Here is an 18,292-nt window from a genome sequence, read left to right on the forward strand (position 1 = left end):
CTGGCATGCGCTTAACTTTCGTTATTCAAAATAACATATTTTTTTTTGTTTAAAAAGTAATAGATGTACAAAATTTAAACAGGGTCTATAATGAAACCCAAATCTCCCTGCCTCTTAGGCAAAATCAGTTACTTTGAAAACACTGACTAGTTAACTACCAGGGGAAAATGATCCCTAATTTGGAAGAAATGAGGAACAGCTCGAGTTGACTTTACGTGGCAGCTGTAGCCAATTCTTTCAAATAAACAGTCCCTTCCAAATCTTCTCTAGTCTACTAATTGTTTAACTACCTTTAAAAATAGCTGCTACCCCCTGCCCCAAACAAAACAAAATAACAAGAAGAAAGAAGAATCACACACACAGTACACACAGATATTAACCTGGTCCTTGTCTGTGCATTCCAAACCAGGAGCATTTTATTTAACGCAGTTTAGTCTGCTCCTTCGTGCCTGTGCCTGACAACAGTCACTGAGGAAGGGCTGTGGATGGACATAAACTGTTTTCTTCAGAGGGAACGAGGAAGGGCCAGGGCAACCCAAGCAGGTAAGGGGGCCATGCCAGCCTGGGAGAGTCCACCATGAGGGACCCACCGGGGGCCAGGTCCCCACCATTGGCCATCCCCACCCCAACCTCACCTATCCAGTCTGGGATGATTTGTGGCTGGTGCACTCACCTGGAATAAGGAAAGTGACAAAGGTAGGCAAGAAAACCACTTCCTCGGTTTCTAGTATGGTATAGTGCAGTGCTTGCCAATCCCAGCTGCACGTCAGAACCACCTGGGGAGCTTTTTAACCCACTAATGCCAGGCACCCATCCCAACCTAAAGAAATCAGAACGCCTGGGGATGGAGGCCCAGGTGCTGGCGTTTGTTTTTAGTTTCCCACAGGTGCCTCTATGTGCATCCAGGAGAGGGGAACAGGGAGACAGGCCAGTGGCTCACAGCCATGAGCCTGCATCCGAAACGCTTGGAGGGCCTGAGAAACACAGAGTTTCTCATTCTGTTGGTCTGGGGTGGGGCCTGAAAATCTGCATTCCTAACAAGCTCCCAGGTGATGCTGAGCCTGCTGGGACCACACTTTGGGAACCACTGACGTAGGGGAAATAACATGCCACTCGAGTTGGACAGACTGGGGTTTAAATCTCACCTCTGTCGTCACCTAGAGGGAGGACCCTGAGTGAACTGACTTAACCGCTCTGAGCCTCAGTTTCCTAATCTGCAACGATCCTGTGAGGATGAAGACAATGTATGCAAAGCAAAAGCACAGTGCCAGGCACATCTGGAAGCTTAACACACGGCAGGGCCCTCCCCTTCCCCCGGGTGCACACAGACCAGCAGAGGCCAGCAGGCCCTCCAGCACCCCTCTGCCAGCCAAAGGCCAGCCTCCACCGTGACGCACGCCGCCCGCTGCCACTGGCTCACCTGCTGTGATGGAAAGACTTCAGCTTTGGCTGCAGCAGCACAAACAGCACCACCAGGAGGAGAATGAGCGCCACGGAGCTGGCAGTGGAAGCCACGATGGACAGCGTGGGGACCCCGAGTGACGTGTGGGCGTCTTTGTCTACGGGAACAAGCCATCGTCAGACGTGTTTTGTACCCTGACACACGGAACGTGAGCCCCACGGCTGACCTTGTCAAGGGCCCCCTGCACAGTGCCACGCTGAGACATGCTCCGTACGGCCAGGGCCACTTTTGGAGTAACGGTGCAGAGTGGCTTTTACATCAGGGAAAGGGGACATTTCCCTATTCTGTTCCTGAATCTAAAATTCCCTTCACTTCACTTCCCTAGAGGTCTTACCTTTATAAACCCCATCTGATCCTGTCCTTAAGAGCAGGCTGGAAGACATGAACCATCCAAATGCACACATCATTCCACCATCTGAAGTCCCACCCATGTGGCAGGAAAATTTATAAGAACAGGGCGGTAATAACAATCTGTTCTAAGATCCTGCAGCTGCAGTTGTAAACCTCAGGCCTGTCCCCACCCTTCTCTGGGGTGTCACGGTCTTGAAGTTCGAGTGAAAGCACAAAGATGGCTGCATGACACACTCTCCCGCAGGCAGCTGGATTTCCTGTCATGCATGACAGGAGGAGGCGGAGGGGGATAGGTCTTCTGGCCAGCTGGACTGCAGCTCCGTGACAAAACAGTCCACTTCCATTCAAGGAAAAATAATATAAAAGAGACACTACAGAAGGTGCTCGCACCGCGCTCATGGGTTAGCAGAACACAGTCGGAGGTCACCGGCACTGGGCTAGGCAAACAAGAGATCCAGTGCATCAAAGGGACTTTACATAGCACAGCAGATGCCTCGGTAGCTCGGCTGAAATGCACTGGGACACGCACCAGCAATCCAAATGCCTTTCACAGAGACATGAAATCCCAAAGGAAAGGAGGCTGCAGGGCATCCGAAGGGCCATATGCTGCCCCACAGCACAGGGTGCTCCAGAGGGAGCAGGTACCACTTCCCGGGAGTTAGAAGAAAGCAGGAGCCCAGCAGCACCCCTCACTCATCCGCCAAACTGACCCTCGTTGAGATGACAGCTGATCTCCATGGCGGGCTTCCACTCGCCATTCTTACACGTCAGGTACTTGTAATCACCCTTCAACATGTAGCCTTCAGCACACAGGTACTCGATGACGCTGCCCGAGTTCAGGGGGTCTCTACAGGGCCGGGGGTGGCAGATGTAGCCACCATTCTCTGGCTCCGGGGGCAGGGAACACACTGCAAAGACAGAGAGAGCAGAGGTACAGTGGTGAGGTTTTCCAGCGAGACTGCCGTCAGCGACAAAGAGGGGCAGCTCTGAGGGCTTCAGCAGGAAACACACCAGGAGCAAAGAGCCAGCCCCTTGGAAAGGCAGCCGGCCAAACTCTGCAAGTTCAGGTTGCCAATGACAGAGGGAGGCGCCCTGGCAACAGGGGAAGCTTGGCTGCTTGCAGCACTTCCCCTCGCCCTCCCTCCCCAGCACTGCGCCTTAGGACAACTGCATCCATCACTGAACAGTAGACTTCGACAAAGCTGAACTCGCAGAGATCTAGCGCATGTGGGGCTTTTTCAGCATTTTATTCTTTTATGATTACAAATTGTGTATTCTTTTTTTTTTAACTCTCAGTCTATCCCTCCCCCTGCCACCCTTCCCCCCTGGTAACCATAAGTCCATTCTCTAAGTCTGTGAGTCTGTTTCTGTTTTGTAGATAAGTTCATTTGTATCTTTTTTTTAGATTCCACATAAAAGTGATATATATTTGTCTTTCTCTTTCCCTGACTTACTTCACTTAGTATGATAATCTCCAGGGCCACCCATGGTACATATGTACAATGGAGTATTACTCAGCCGAGAAAAAAGAATGAGATAATGCATCGCACAATGTGGTTTCAATAAAACTCACTGAAATACACAACGAATCAGAGTGACAGGTGATAAAACACTGGTAACCTGCACAGGGGAAACATTAGCCTTGTTTCCAACATCAGTACCAGAAAGGATTCCTTCGCATGATAAAAATGTGACTTCTTGGCATCAGAGGGGATTTCTGATGCATTTCCTGGGAGGCTTCCCAGGCCCCCATGCACCACCCATTCCCTGACTAGAGCGGTCACTGGCATCACTCGTCTCTATCCCATGGTAACGCCCATTATTTTTCATTCAGGTAGGACTGTTTAGCTTTAAAAGCACCTTCATTGACCTCCTATCTTATTTATTCCTCTGACAACTCCGTGAGGTAGTTATCATTCCTCCCTTTGAAGATGAGGACACTGGCCCACAAAAGTTAAATGACTTTTAGCCAAGTCAGGCAGACCTGGGAGCAGAGCCAGGGCTTCCGATTGTAAAACCTGTGCTCTTCCCACCAGCAGACACTGCTTCCACCCTAGGAGTGAGCGGGCCTTTAAGGAGTGCATATATGTCAAGGTTGCCTCCCCTATGAACAGGTCAGTTAGGGAGATGGCAAGTGGTACCTAAGTGTGGTGGGAACGCTGGTGTATAGGTAAGTTGCAGTAATACATCAGAGGAGCCGGAAGGCCTGAGCAGCCCAGGGAGAAGGCAGCCTCCCCTTCTGAGCCTGGACAGACACTACAGAACTGAAGTCCCCAGGCAATGGATCATGGGGTATGCCTAGCAAAAACAGGAGGGGACAGGAGGGGCACTATGGGATCACTGTTAAGAAGGCTGGGCTGGCGGAGAAGACATGCTGGCAGGTGGCCAGGCACCGACAAAACTTCAACTTACCACAAGCCTTACCTACCAAGGCAGGAAAGATCAAAGTCTCTAAAGGACATTTGATTTTGCTGACAAATACCCTGTCCCCATCGTGACTACCACAAGGACATCAGTATGAGAATAAGAACTGCTGGGTTTCTTTTCTTCACTTCCTCTAACAGACCTGGAGCCTCTGACTGTCTGAGAAAAGGTGCTCTCCCTTCATGGGACCACCCACGACTCTCTCACCAAATGCCACTTCCCTTCAACCTGCTATTAAGCAAGATGACTGCCAGCCAGGCTGTGGGGTGGATACTAAGTCGAAAAAGAGGTGGTGGCTCCCTGCCCTTGGGCTGCTGATCACTGAGACAAGGAGAAAAGACTCCACATTTAAAGCTGTTAAAACCCTGGGGCAGGTCCACAGGGATCCAGAGACGTCTAGGCAGCCTCTCTGAACCCGGCAGATGAGCCCAGTAAGCCCCCTCAGTCCCCTCTAAGCACACACCTCCCCCTCTAGACTCCTCCCACACCACCCACCTCGCCCAAGGTCTTGAACAGGAGGGAGACACAGGCATCACATTCCTTCTGGCGCCTCTCTCAACTCTGGCCAAGCAGTTCAAAGAGCCGGCCAGCTGGATTTCCAAAGGAACCTCAGCAAACTGCTTTACCCTTTACACTTACCCTCTTTTGTTCAGGGCAACAAGCCTGCCACAGATTCTCCCGGCTCTCCTTGGGTTGTGTCTAATTGGTTCATTTCCTCAGGGTAATTAATGATGAGCACCCGGGGGGGCACTTCCCGAAAACAGGCAGGACCCACTTACAGGTCCAGTGTGCTGGGGAAGACAGTCCCAGGGGAAGGGCTGCTCATTCTAAAACCATTCCCGCTCTGCTGGGTACTTCTGCCCATAAAGCCCACATCTTCACGGAATCTCTGAAAGGGGCCCTGGTCATCACCTGGCACCCATTTTTTACGTGCAAAAAATGAGGTCTACAGAGAGGCGACTTACAATTCTATTTCAATTCAACTAATATTTACTGATTACTGTGTAGGGATCATTGTGCTATGCTCTGAAAAAGGATAGAAAGATAAGCACTTCAGGTACTTGTAGCCAAATAGGGGTATGACAAGGAAGTCCACACATATATTTTTTAATTAATTAATTAGGTTGGTTGCAGCAGGTCTTAGTTGTGGTAGGTGGGCTCCTTAGTTGCGGCTCGCTGGCTCCTTAGTTGTGGCATGCGAACTCTTAGTTGCGGCATGCATGTGGGATCTAGTTCCCTGACCAGGGATCAAACCCGGGCCCCCTGCACTGGGAGCTTGGAGTCTTAACCACTGCGTCACCAGGGAAGTCCCAACACATATATTTTAAAAGTTGTTTTCTTCACGGCTTCTGGGTTTTGTGTCTTGGCTAAGGACATTTTCCTAAACATACTCTCCAATATCTTCTTCTAACGTTTTATAGACTGGGTCCTTTGTTATGCAGATAATACCTTCATAGAAAAAAAAAAAACTTAGGAAACATATACATGGTACAAAATCCAAAAAGGAAGAGGGTGAATGTGGAAAGTAAGCCCTTCTCCTTTCCTAGTCAGTGCCTCTCTCCAAAGATACTCCACACAGATTTATTCTGATACACATCAAAGAAAGGGATTAGTGTCACAAGAGAGGGAACTCAGAGCAGGAGAGACCAGCGTTGTGTGGGGAACGGCTGGGAACAGCTCGCGGAGGAAGTGGCATTTCCAATGGGGCTTGATTTCAGCAGGAAAGGAGGTGGTGGTTTGAAGCTAATGCGCCGAAGTGGGACCGTGTAGATGAAGCCCAGAGAGCAGCAAGTAGCCTAGGTTAGCTTGGCTGCGTAAGAAAGCTTGGCCGAATGAATAAATCAATAAAATATCATGATAACAGTAGTAGTAGTAATAATAATACTGTGATGAAACCATCTTGTAGACGCGTTGGCTGCAACAGGAGGTGTTTATACTATATTCAATGGGCAGAATTACAAGAGGAGCTGAATTTGATATAAGATGGACAGAAGTTGAGAGAGCTTTTAGGGTAGGTCAGCTGTAGAGCAACCCCTGCATGGTGAAATACACTGGACAAAAGTTCTTTTATGTTTGTCTATGAGGATCATACAAAGGAAACAAACTACACTACGTTAGGTTCAGCGTCACAAAGGGACTGCCCCAGGTCCGAGGAAGAAATAAGGAGGCCTTAGAAGGAAAAGTCAGAAAAAGGCAAGATTGTTTTAAGACGCCAAGAACATAAGGAAAAAAATATGGCCCAATCAAAGAGCAGAGTGGGAGAGCCGTGGCAAAGAGCAGGTGCTGGAGAGACCCTCTCAGTGACGCCTGGGGTTCACAGGAACGGGAAGAACATCAGGAAGAGCAAATAAATCATTCAGTGGCTTCCGGAAGCCCCTGTTCTGGGCAAGAGGCTGACTTAATCAGGCGTGCTCTAGGACAACCCAGGTCCGCAGGGGGAGTTTCAAGCTCTGTTCCTAGTCCCAAGAAGACAATGAACTCATCTGATTTGGCAAAGCTGCGTAATTTCAAAAAGAGAGGGAGAAAAGCCAGAAGATGGAAATTTTACAGAAAAAAATCAATTAGCTCTCCTTAGCTTCCTTCTCCGCTTTCTGTTATCTCTTACACCCACTTAGGCCTCCAGTGAGCACAGGAAGCAGCGAGGTAATTCTCCAGGGGGCCCCGCAGAGTGCCTGGAGCACAGCAGTCATTGAGCGAGAGACCATGTGACCAGCTGGTGAGGGTGCAGACGGAGGAGACGCAAGGCGATCTGGCTGATACTTCTACCCCAGAGTCCCCGCAGCCTAAAACCATTAGCAGAAACCAATAAGAACCCCCAGTCAGCACTTATCTAAATGTGTTTTGCTTTTGCCGTTTTGGGGACCAGACTTTTAGGAAGAAGAGACAAATTAAAGACAAAACAAAGTCTTATAAGATTCCGTAGCAAGGGAATCAAAACAAGCTCCAGGAATGGCCCTGGGGTCAAAGTGTTCAGTTTAACAAACCGAACAAATACCTGAGCCCCTTTAAAACGAGGTGTGGGGGCGTAGGGAGTGTGAAGCTCAGCTTGAGGAGAGGAAGCAGACATGTAAACACCTAGCACAGTTAAAAAGACTCAACCTAAGAGGTGTCCATCTGATGTCACTTATCAAGAAAACGCTATACTCCCACACACAGCGCCTGAGGGCTTAAGAAACTGTGTCGGTGTTCACTTGCAGGTTTGAAATAATGTCGTTTTACACCAAAACCAGTGCACTGGCATTGAGAACACAACTGAGCACAGAGAAATAGGTGCTCAGTGAAGGTGTTCAAAGGATGGCCAGAGAAAAGCTTCCCTGGGAATTCAGGGGAGAAGGAAGTGGTTCCCCCAAACTCACCACACCAACACGGCAGCTGTGGCCATCAGGGACACAGCTGAGGCATTACCAGACGTGTCCCTGTGTGGCTATAACTCCATCAAACAGTTAAGAGCGAGCCTCTCCTCACAAGACGCTCTAGCAGGGCCACAGAAGTAAAGGAGACAGGACCATGCCCTCAGAAAGTTTACAGTCTACAGGACACGGACACACGCACAGCCAACTCTGATGTAAAGGAAAGAAGGAAGTGTTCAAAGGTGAGCTCTTCTGTTGGCCTGGGGTGACCTTCTGGGTAGGGACATCTTTTCTGTTCATCTGAGAACCGCTGGCGACCAGAGGAAGGTGAGAGCCCAGGCAAAGAGAAACGGGAGAAAGGGGAGGAAGGAATGGATGGAAAGCACACACCTAGCACAATACTGTCCAACAGAAATATGATGCGGCCACCCAGGTGATTTTAAATTTTCTTAGTAGCCACATTAAACATGTACAACTGGTGAAATTCATTTTAATAATATATTTTATTTAACCAATATATGCAAAATACATTTTTGATCGCTCAACGCATAATCAATATAGAAATTTATTAATGCGATATTTTATATTCTTTTCATAATAAGTCAACACTTACAGCACATCTCAAGCCACACTAGTCGCATTTCAAGTTCTCAATAGCCACCTGGGGCTAGTGGCCATCGTACAGGACGGCACAGGTGCTAGGGATCTGAGAACAGTGGGAAGGGTTCAGACCACACAACTGAGTGTGAGACAGGAGGCTAGCAGCAGATGAAGACACCACGGAGCACTGAGGGTCCCTTCAGGTTGTTTTTTAGAGCACTGTCTATGTGCTTGCTCTCAAAGCCCTTTCTTGATATATGAAGGTCCAATTTCTACTTCTAGCCCTCAATGGTTTGCTAGGAACAGAGAGAACCAGAGAAAAAGCAAGGCAAAAACAGCAAAGAAAAGAAAAGAAAAGAAAAAGTGCAGATTTCAAACGTGCAGATTTCTTTTTGCACGTAAGACAAGGAAAATAATAATTATTGCAAACAGCATTATTACATGTGCCAGGCACTCTTCTGAACTCTCTCTTTACACGAAGCAGGTGCTATATCTTCTCCATTTTATAGTAAGAACAATGCTCCAAGCCACACATCTCTAGATGACTCAACAGGCGCTCTGGCTCCTGAGCTGCAGGCCTGACCACGAAGCCAAGGTGGGCCTGCAGAGGAGGGCAGGACACCAGGCTTCATTCTGCGGCTCATCCCCCGATGGACTAGGCCTAGGGCCTTTGGAACATCTAGCTACTCTGTGAAAGGTGTGAGCTTGCTAGTTCAAAGGGGAGATGATTCTCCTCAAGAAAACCTCCCCAGAAAGTCGGTACTGGGCATTCCAGACAAATGCAAGGGGGGATGGGGTATCACATCTGACTACAGTCTAAAGGTTCCTTCTGAGGTCTCCCTTAGAAATCTCAGTAATTACAGCTCCTAGTCACTGACCATCGACTATATGCCCAGTACCAGTCTAGGCACTTTACATGTTTACCTCATTTCAACTTCACAGAAACCCTGTAAGGAACATTATTATAACATTATACAGGGAAGCAAATTGAGTGAGAGAGGTTAAGAAACTTGCTCAAGGTCACCCAGCAGGTAAGAGGCAGAGTCAGGATTTGAAGCCAGGAGGGGTGGGGCCCACTCCACGGCACTCCCTGGGCAGCAGCAAGGGTGCTGAGCCCAGCTTCTCCTCCCACACCCGCATCTTGGAAGGGGAGCCACAGAGAGAGGAGCCCAGTGACAAAGACAAATCTGAGTGCTGCCCGTGGACACTGGTCTCTCTGGGACTCAGTTTCAGTACACACAGGCACTGAACCAGATGGCCTCCGAGCCTGCCACTGGCAAATCTGTGTAAGCTGGGTGGACGGCCAGCCTCACCACCTCCCAAGATTCCTTCATAAAAGTCCTACAGCCACCGCAGTTTTGAACTGAGCACAGGGTGTGAGAGGCTCCAGGAAAACCATCCTGTCTGTGCAGAGGCTCCTGCAGCCAGCATCAGGGCAGATTCCTACCCTGGGCACGTGGTGAGGTCAGAGAACCAGGCAGGCGGAGGTCAGTTAACTCAAGAGAGAACCAAGGGCTGCTTCTGTCCATGGCTTTCCCTGGCTTTCTGCCTTCCTGACCCCACTCAAATAGTCAAAAGTCTAAAACAGGCTGCAGCGAGAGGGAAGAGAGGATTTCTCATGCCATTTGCAACCTTCCTCTCCTCTAAGACAAACCTTCCTAGCAGTCAGACAGGAAGCCCATTGTCCTGCCAGGATCCCTTTTCTCATGAGAACTTTCCACAGGCCGGGAGGAGGGCCAGCTGCAGGGTGCTCAAGCCCTTCCCAGGGTGTGGCCCTGGGGCCGGGGTGGAGGCTCAGTGGCAGAAGCCACCACGGCTTAGGCTGTCCCCACAGCTCCTCGCAGGCCCCTAGCACCACCTGCCTGAGAGGGGCCCAGCCCAAGCCCTGCTCCGGGGGCCCGGCAGCTCACAAGTGGGTCCGGCTTCAGAGCCTGTCCCTCTTGTCTTAGGCCTGAGTCCCTCACTCCCCCGACCTCACAGGAGAGGGGACATGCCAGCCAGCAGGTCAGAGCCCACAAGAAGGAAGAACATTTTCTTTATTGAACCCTGCCCCAAACATAAAAACTCTTGTCACCTGGAAGTAGCCATCAAAGTCCCTAGTCATTCTGAAAGAAGAAGTGCTAATCCTCTGCCTGGAAACCCTGACCTGAAACTACAACGGGGTCAACTGAAACCCAGCCCATCTTTCAAGACTCAGTTCCAAGGTCGCCTGCTCCAGGACACTGTCCCAAAGAGAACTCAGCAGCACAGGGTAGAGATTACCAGCCTGCGCCTACAGTGAGAGCACCCGGGGTGTGTACCGCTCTGACAGTCTCCCACCACGTGGGCTCAGGGGGATCTTCCCACGCGCCAGTTCCCTCATTTGTAAGATGGGGACACTAAAGGTATGTACCTCACAGGGGCGCTGTGCAGATTCATCACAATCATGCAGGTAAGGTACCCGGTGAAGGGCCTGTCACACTCCAAGTGCTCAATAAACAGCAGCTTATCACTCCTCCTCTGTTTTCCCCTAGCATCTTCACACCTCTCTATAAACATCACTGTATTGCCGTCTCTGCAATTATTTTCTCACAGGTCAGTCCTTCCCCCACCTCTCCATGAACCCACCCACCTACCCAAGCTGTAGGGCAAGCATCTGTTCTCCTTCCTGTTCTGATTCTTGTATTCCCAGAACTCGGCACAGAATCTGGCAGAGAGTAGACGCTTAGTAGAAAACTGACTTGACTTGGAAAATTTTGCCCACATTTCAAGGCACTACCTTGTTTGTAAATGCAAAGGGTCACATGGTTTCCGATTTGAGATAAGTCAGGAGCAGGTAACAGCTGAAACAGGAGGGAAGGGGGCAGGGCACAACCTTTAAAAGAATGACACAGCCACAGGACAAGACAAAACTGGTTAGAACTAACCAGATCCACGATGCCACTTCCAGTGGACCTTGAGCCCCATTATACACTCATTGTAATGCATTAGCTAAATGGTAACACCCACTAGCGCCATGACAGTCCTGAGGCCAACCATAATAGGTCAAAAAGTGGGCGGTGGCCCAATTCCTGGAAATCCCCACCCCTTCCCCCAGAAATAGTTGGAATAATCCTCCCACTCATTAGCCTATGAAATTACCCCACCCATAAAAACTAACCACCCCATATTTCCAGAGCCTCTCGCCTTCTGAGATGGCCCACTCTCTGTCTGTGGAGTGTGTTTCTCTCTAAATAAATCCACTTCTTACCCATCACTTTGTCTCTCACTGAATTCTTTCTGCAACGAGACATCAAGAACCTGAGCTTCGTTAAGTCCTGAAACCAGGTGTGTGATCTCAGTTAAAAGACGGTGAGTTCAAGTCCCAATCTCGCTTTAGGCTGGGTTCGAGTCCTGGCACATGGGTTCAAGTCCCAATCTGAGCTGCACGGTTTTACAGCAGAGACTCCCTCTGCATAGTACATCTCATGTTCTCTAAGTTGGCATCTACCAGTGAAAATATTCTCCCAGCCAACCAGGATCAGGGCCACAAAGAGTCAGAGCACCGTCTGATGGATGAACCTGGGTTTGACCTAGGGGCCTGCCCTGCAACCCTGTCAACTGCCTGAGCTCTTCTGAGCCTTGCTCCTTGACAGCCAATACCCACCTCCGTAAAGGGTTTGAGGGGACAGATGAAACTGTGCACCTGAAACTGTCTTGCATCGCGCCTGGCACACAGCAGGCACTGATAAATTCTTCACATTTATTTTCACATTGTAAACCCAATTCCCACCTCTGGTTTTTGGAATGGGGCAGGGCAAAGACTCTGGCAAAGAAAAGAAAAAGGACTGCTTCAGAAATTTCTGGATATCTGGAGAGAGGACAGGCAGAGAGCAGAGAAGGATGAATACTTTGGAGGGGCTTGCTTTGCTACCTCCTCCTCCAGCTCAGTAATATGCCAGCCCCTTCCCCACTTCTCAGCAGAGACTGGGCTGCTCTTGGCTGACAAGTGGCCTCCATATGGCCTGTTACCCCTTCTCACAGCTCAGGGACTTGGGGGACATGCTGTCAGCTGGGACTGCACGCCCTACCCCACCCCTAAACTGTATGACTGCTATAAAACGGGCAGGCAGGAGGACCACTCGCCTTCTCCTGCTGCTCCAGGCCTGGGCTGTACAGCATCCAAAGCCCCCCACCCAATGCAGTGACCTACAGAGCAGCGCCCACAATTGTCTGCCGCCCCCGCCCCCAGGATGTTGGGACACAAGCAGAGCTAGGGAGCCAGGCCATTCCACAGGCATTAACAAAATGATACTGTGTTCCCTTGAGAGTGGTAGTTAAAGGGTTAAGAGAAAGCAGATGTTTATTTTTTTCCTCATCAGCAATTGCTACTTCCTGGTCTCATCTCCTTCATCCTATCATCTAAGGAAGTTGCACACGAGTCGGCTCTCGCCCTCAGAATTCCTCACCTCCAGGAGGAGGTAGGCTGGTCCTCCGGAGGAAGGCCCCAGTCAGCTGCTTAAGGCACTGTCCAACCTCAGAAGGATAACTGATGAGCAAGTGATAATTAACTTAGGAGTCGGGCTTGGAGTTTACAACAGGGTTGCACTCTTGGGTACAAAGCTCAGAGTTGTGGTTTCATTTCCAATTCTGCCATCTAATGGAAATGCTTCATGCCAAGTCTGGTGCCAGGCACACACAGCAGGCCTTCAAGAAACACCAATTCAAATTTAAAATAAATTTAGAGATCTCTGTTGCCCAACAGGGTGGAAGTGACTAAGAGAATTAACGTTTACCACCAGGTGCTACACTAGGCACTTTAAAGTCGCCATCCTAATTAATTCTCCCATCCTGTGAGGAAGGAAAGTGAGGCTCTGAATTTAGTAGTGGCCTGAGGGTACACAGCCACCCAGTAGTAGAGTCTGGATTCCAACTCTGGCTTGCCTTTCCCCCCATTATAGGGAAGCTCCCGGTCTACAGATGCCACCAGAAAAACTTACCCCAAGACCTACAGAAGTATAGCATGGGGGTGGGGTCCATCTGACAAATGTTATAGTAATTCGTTTGGAGAAGAATGTGGACTGGTGAGTTTGCCTGTGCCCAGAGGACTCAGCTCGTATCTCAAGTGGGGCCCCATTTTCCCAGAGAAGTGGTGGGGGGAAGGCAAGACAGTGTCCTTCACTAAGCTCTGAGCATTACAAACAATGGAGCGCTTTAAGGAGTACAGATCCCAAAGCTGCAAGTGGGAGAGGGTATGGGGGCATTTTCAGCTGGGAACACAAGCCTTCCAAGAGGGATGCCTGACTAAATGCAGAACAGGGATGCGAGCTAGAGTAGATAGAGGGCTGCCCTTCTGCCAGCTGCCCAGAATACACAGGATCCCTGGGGCAGCTCTGCCAAAGCCCAAAATAAACAGCCTCCTCTGCCGTGTATCTCCAAACAGTGAGTCAGGCAGCGTCTTGCTTATGCTGGGTGCTCAACAAGCCACTGCTACTTACCGAGGCCCACACAACTGCAAAGAATGAAAGGAAACAATCGATAAACTCTACCCACGGACGGTGGCAAAAATCAGCTGAGGTGGCAGAAATCAGCTAGGGGGATGGCCTAAAACCAGCAAGCACCACACTTCTTTGAAAAACACTCACCAGTAATTGAGGGGTAAAGGCCTGAATAATCTTTCCTGAAAAAACAGATGTGACTGGGTCTCCCTGTGACAGACAAGGTGCAAATAACAGACTACGAGTCTCAGGCAGGCCACGAAGTGAGCCCTGTATATTCTGTAGGGGCTTGTGTCAGGCTGACCCTACCACGAGACTAAAGGAAATAACAAAAGGGAAAAGCTGTTCTTTTGGAGGGGGGTGGGTGGCATGGGGAATGAAGCTAGGTCTAGGGGTCTTGTCTTTATCACCTCTGAACCAACAAGTATAAGGAACACTGTGACAAATGGACCATGGGAAGATACAGTCAAAAGTTACAGAGTCCACTCATCTGGAGAGTCTTCTCCGTCCTGTGGGGGATGGGATTGTCTTCTTTAAACACTTCATCTGTTTAAACCACCCCGTCTCACATAACCAGCACAGGAAAAGGAGCTTGTCAGGCCTTCTTGGTTTCCTCTGCATCTCCTAGAAGGGGAACTTATCAGCCTGCGCTATCATTAGCTGACCAAAGGCGGTGAGGAGTCAAATCCGCCCAGAGGTTTGTTTGTTCTTCCCTACTTTCAACTTGTGGATCTTTCTAAATTTCTGGACCAGATGGAGTCAGGGTACTCCTAGCAGATCCCTTTCCTCTCCCCAGGCAGCAAGGAAGACAGGAGAGCCTCTCACCTCCTGTGAATCCACTCAAACCCGCTGTCAGGTCCAAAGCAGGGCCCCTGGCCCCCAAGGTGCTTTCTCACACATCTGGGACTGGCCTCCCCTTTGATTTTAGCCTGAGTATTTATTAGCCTGACTCTGACATACTGTCAAGACTCCTTGATCGTTAAACAGAGCGACCCCAAAAGAGATTACGGAAGCTTTGGAGACAGAGTCTCAACCATGCTTTTATTTGTCACACTGAGGCCCACGCTCCTGTTACCTCCCCTGGCCTCTCTCGGTCTTTGGACCCCTGACCCTGGCAAGCCACTTTTGACTGACCAATCGAGATTCCTGGTCAGAAGACTGTTGCCTGCTGCAGCCTCACCCATTCTGTGCCTCAGGAGATAATCTTTTGTATTCCAAAGAATGCCTTTCACCCAGAAGAGAGGTAAAAAACATTTGCAAGCATTGATTCTTATTCTCTCTGCATTTCACTCTCCTAATAGGAATGCCTTCCTCAATGTAACAAATAAATATCTATGAGCACCTACCAATGTGCCAGGTTGGTGCTAGAAATTGAAGAGCAAATAATACACAGTTCTGTCCCTGAGGAGACTTCAGACTCTTTGGGGAGATAGATGAGGAGCCCAAGTACCTTATAATAATAGTAACATCTACGCTGTTTATCCCCCAGAGTTCACGTAGGGATTACATGTATCCATTCATTCTTTCAACAAGTTGTTTTTTTGTTTTTTTGGGTTTTTTTGCGGTACGCGGGCCTCTCACTGTTGTGGCCTCTCCCATTGTGGAGCACAGCCTCTGGACGCGCAGGCTCAGCAGCCATGGCTCACAGGCCCAGCCACTCCGCGGCATGTGGGATCTTCCCGGACCAGGGCAAGAACCCGCGTCCCCTGCATCAGCAGGCGGACTCTCAACTACTGCGCCACCAGAGAAGCCCTTTTCAACAAGTTTTTACTAAGCACCAAAGCACTGTAGCCGGCAATGGGAGAAGGAGGGTTGGGAAGATGGCAAAGATATAGGTCCTACCCTCTGGGAGCTTACTGTCTAATAAATAATCACAATAGACACATGTTAGAAATCACTATGGGCTAAAATAAGAGGTTCTAAAGAAAGATTAATTCAATGAGGAAGAGATGAGAAAGGAAGAAAGAAATGATAACAGAACTCCAATTCTAGGGGGAAGCAGGATTGTGACCACGGGATAAAAGACTGTGACTATAGGATTGTGACTGGGCTAAAGGAAGGGGGAAGAACACGCAAGGGGGAAGATAAGGGCATGAGCAGCAAAGGCAGAGGAGCAAGAAGAGGCCGTGTGTGTGTGTGTGTGTGTGTGTGTGTGTGTGTGTGTGTCTGTGGAAAGCAGCAGGTTTAGCAGGAGATGGCTGGAAATTGAGAAAATCAGGCTGGCGCCAGAACAGGGAGGGCCCTGACTACATAGCTAAGGAATGAAAAAGTCTTGGGTTCCTCTTCCATAAAATGAGATTTTAAGGACCTTTCCAGTCCCAAAATGCAAAGTCATGTTACTACTAATAAAAAGAAAGCCTGCTCTACGGTACTAATCCAGCTGAAGAAGCCAGCCGTCTCCGTCTCCCTGCCTACCCTGGCAACCATTTTTCAGTGGAGCTGGCCGTGCTGGTGCGGTGGAGTGGGCACAGGAGAAGAACAGAAGGGGAAACCACGTGAGTTTCCCAGTGCAGATGCATCATGCTTCTTAAGTTTGCCGAGGTGAAGGGGGCCAGAAAAAACTGGAGGGACTAGAATGGAGAAAAGGAGTACAAAGACATCTTGAGGTCAATTTCTTTCCCAGGGTTCTCTCGCATGGCAGCAGATGGCCTATCCCTGAAGGACTGGATCTCAGAAAGCAGCTGCTCCCAGGTCCTGGTCTAACAGCTGGGGTCACAGGACCTCTCTGCACAAGCTGAATGCCGGAAATCAATGGGTTCCATTGTGCCTGCACGCATGAACTCTCGTGTCCAGGCTCCTGCCCTATGCCTGCCTGGAGCAGAGGACTGGGAAAAATAACACTACACACTTTGAAAGACTGCACTTGCAAATTAATGGAAAGATACAGTATTATAAAGTCCAATTTCCTTTAAATTACCTTGACTTTGCTAGGAAACTACTGAGACATTAATTATTTGAGAGATAAAGGACTCATCAGTGAGAGGGTCAAGGCGAGAGGGAGCAGAGGGACATAATCAGAGGAAAACCCCTAACTGCCTCTGGCCCTCCCCTTCTTCCTGCCCAATGCACGGAGGAGTCTGACTCCACCATACCAACCAAAAAGCGGGCTGGATGTTCCATGTACTGGAAAGGGGGATAAGAATCCATAAAATGATGTGTGTGTACACAGAGGAGTGTAAGTGTATGATTACATAATTAGGCACATTAAAGTATTTATACTGCTGAGACTAAAAGCCCCTACTCAAAGGCATTCCACCAAAGTTGAAAGGGGAAAAAGAAAATAGAAAATAAAGCATCTAATTGCAATCTTCCACAAAGCCAGACATCCCCAGCTGGTGCCACAGCTGAATTCTCGTAATTAACATGTTGTAATGGCAAGTACGAGAGACACTGTATGCTTATCAACTCCATGCCGTGGCCAGCCAGGCATGGGAGAAGCCCGCAGCACTGCTGCAATTAAAGGGATTTTTCTCTTTCCATTATACTGGTACCCTGGTGTGGGAGGTCGGTTATTGTTTCTTAAAAACTTAGTTGTTTAAAGTACACACATAATAAAACTCTATACCCACAAAGTCGGGGACTGAGACTGGAGAATATAAAAAAGTTCACAGTCTAGGAGCTGGTTTATTTTTGGTGGTTGGTTTTCTCTTACCTCCCCAAACGTGGGGCTTTCCCAGTTAGAGAAGGCTAGCAATGTTTGAGCAGCTTATCCTTTTAAATAAATAAAGCCCATCTGACAGCTTAAAAATCATAGGTTAAAAGTATCTAAATAGAAAAAAAGATGACAGAAACTAGCATATACATGAGTACAATGCAAGGGGAAGGGCCTCGGTGCACCAAGAGAGCAGATCAATATGGCCTGTGTTCCAAAGGACACTCAGTCCCAGAAGGGCCCTGCACATTTACAGAAAGGGTTTTGTGGGACTTCCCTGGTGGTCCAGTGGCTAAGACTCCACACTCCCAATGCAGGGGGCCTGGATTCAACCCCTGGTCGGGAAACTAGATCCCTCATGCATGCCTCAACTAAAGATTCTGCGTGCCACAACTAAGACCCAGTGCAGCCAAAACAAATTAAATATATATATTTTTTAGTTTAAAAAAAGGGTTTTGTTTTTGCACAATTCTTGGTCACTGCAGAACCTGGTTTTAGATAGTCCCCCCCCATTTCCCTGAAAAGACCCCCCCCCCACCAAAGTTAAATAACAGCTTTACATATTATAAGGAAGTTGTGTTCTCAGAAAGCCAAACAAGATGGTAAAATACTCTGCCTTTTACACTCTTGGACAACATAATTTGGGCATTTTTTTACACTATTCTTTAACTGTGTTTTTTTCCTCTTCATAACTGAGCAGGGCTGTTGACTTAAGAGTCAGCAAGCGTTCAACTGACACTAATGATTCCCTACTTCTGGCATGCTCACTGAGTTTCAGAATCGTTTCCTCTACTGTATCAACTTTAGAAGTCCCACCCTTCTTCTAACTACCATCAGTGATGTCATTTTCCCACTTTCAACCACCCTTAGAGCATAAATGTCCAAAACTTCAAGTTACTGCTACAGCGCACACGGCTGCACAGGTGGAGTCAGCGAGGCTGCTCAGCGTGTGCTGCAGACCGGCAGGCAGCCACACCGCAGACCCACCACCCAGAGG

At 49.0% G+C, this 18,292-nt stretch overlaps 1 protein-coding gene across 2 annotated transcripts in view; it reads right to left on the bottom strand.

The window, feature by feature from the left end:
* Positions 1 to 18,292, bottom strand: part of SUSD6 (sushi domain containing 6) — a 92,852-nt gene that overhangs the window by 7,928 nt on the left and 66,632 nt on the right. For both annotated transcript variants that reach the window (XM_082649038.1, XM_082649039.1), the window contains exons 3-4: positions 2,524 to 2,721; positions 1,421 to 1,559 (exon numbers count right to left, since the gene is read on the bottom strand). In XM_082649038.1, the coding sequence (XP_082505164.1) occupies positions 1,421 to 1,559; positions 2,524 to 2,721 (337 nt within the window). The remainder of the gene's footprint in view (positions 1 to 1,420; positions 1,560 to 2,523; positions 2,722 to 18,292) is intronic.

Source organism: Grampus griseus (genome assembly GCF_964374135.1).
Source record: "Grampus griseus genome assembly, chromosome: 2".
Classification (NCBI taxonomy): domain Eukaryota; kingdom Metazoa; phylum Chordata; class Mammalia; order Artiodactyla; family Delphinidae; genus Grampus; species Grampus griseus.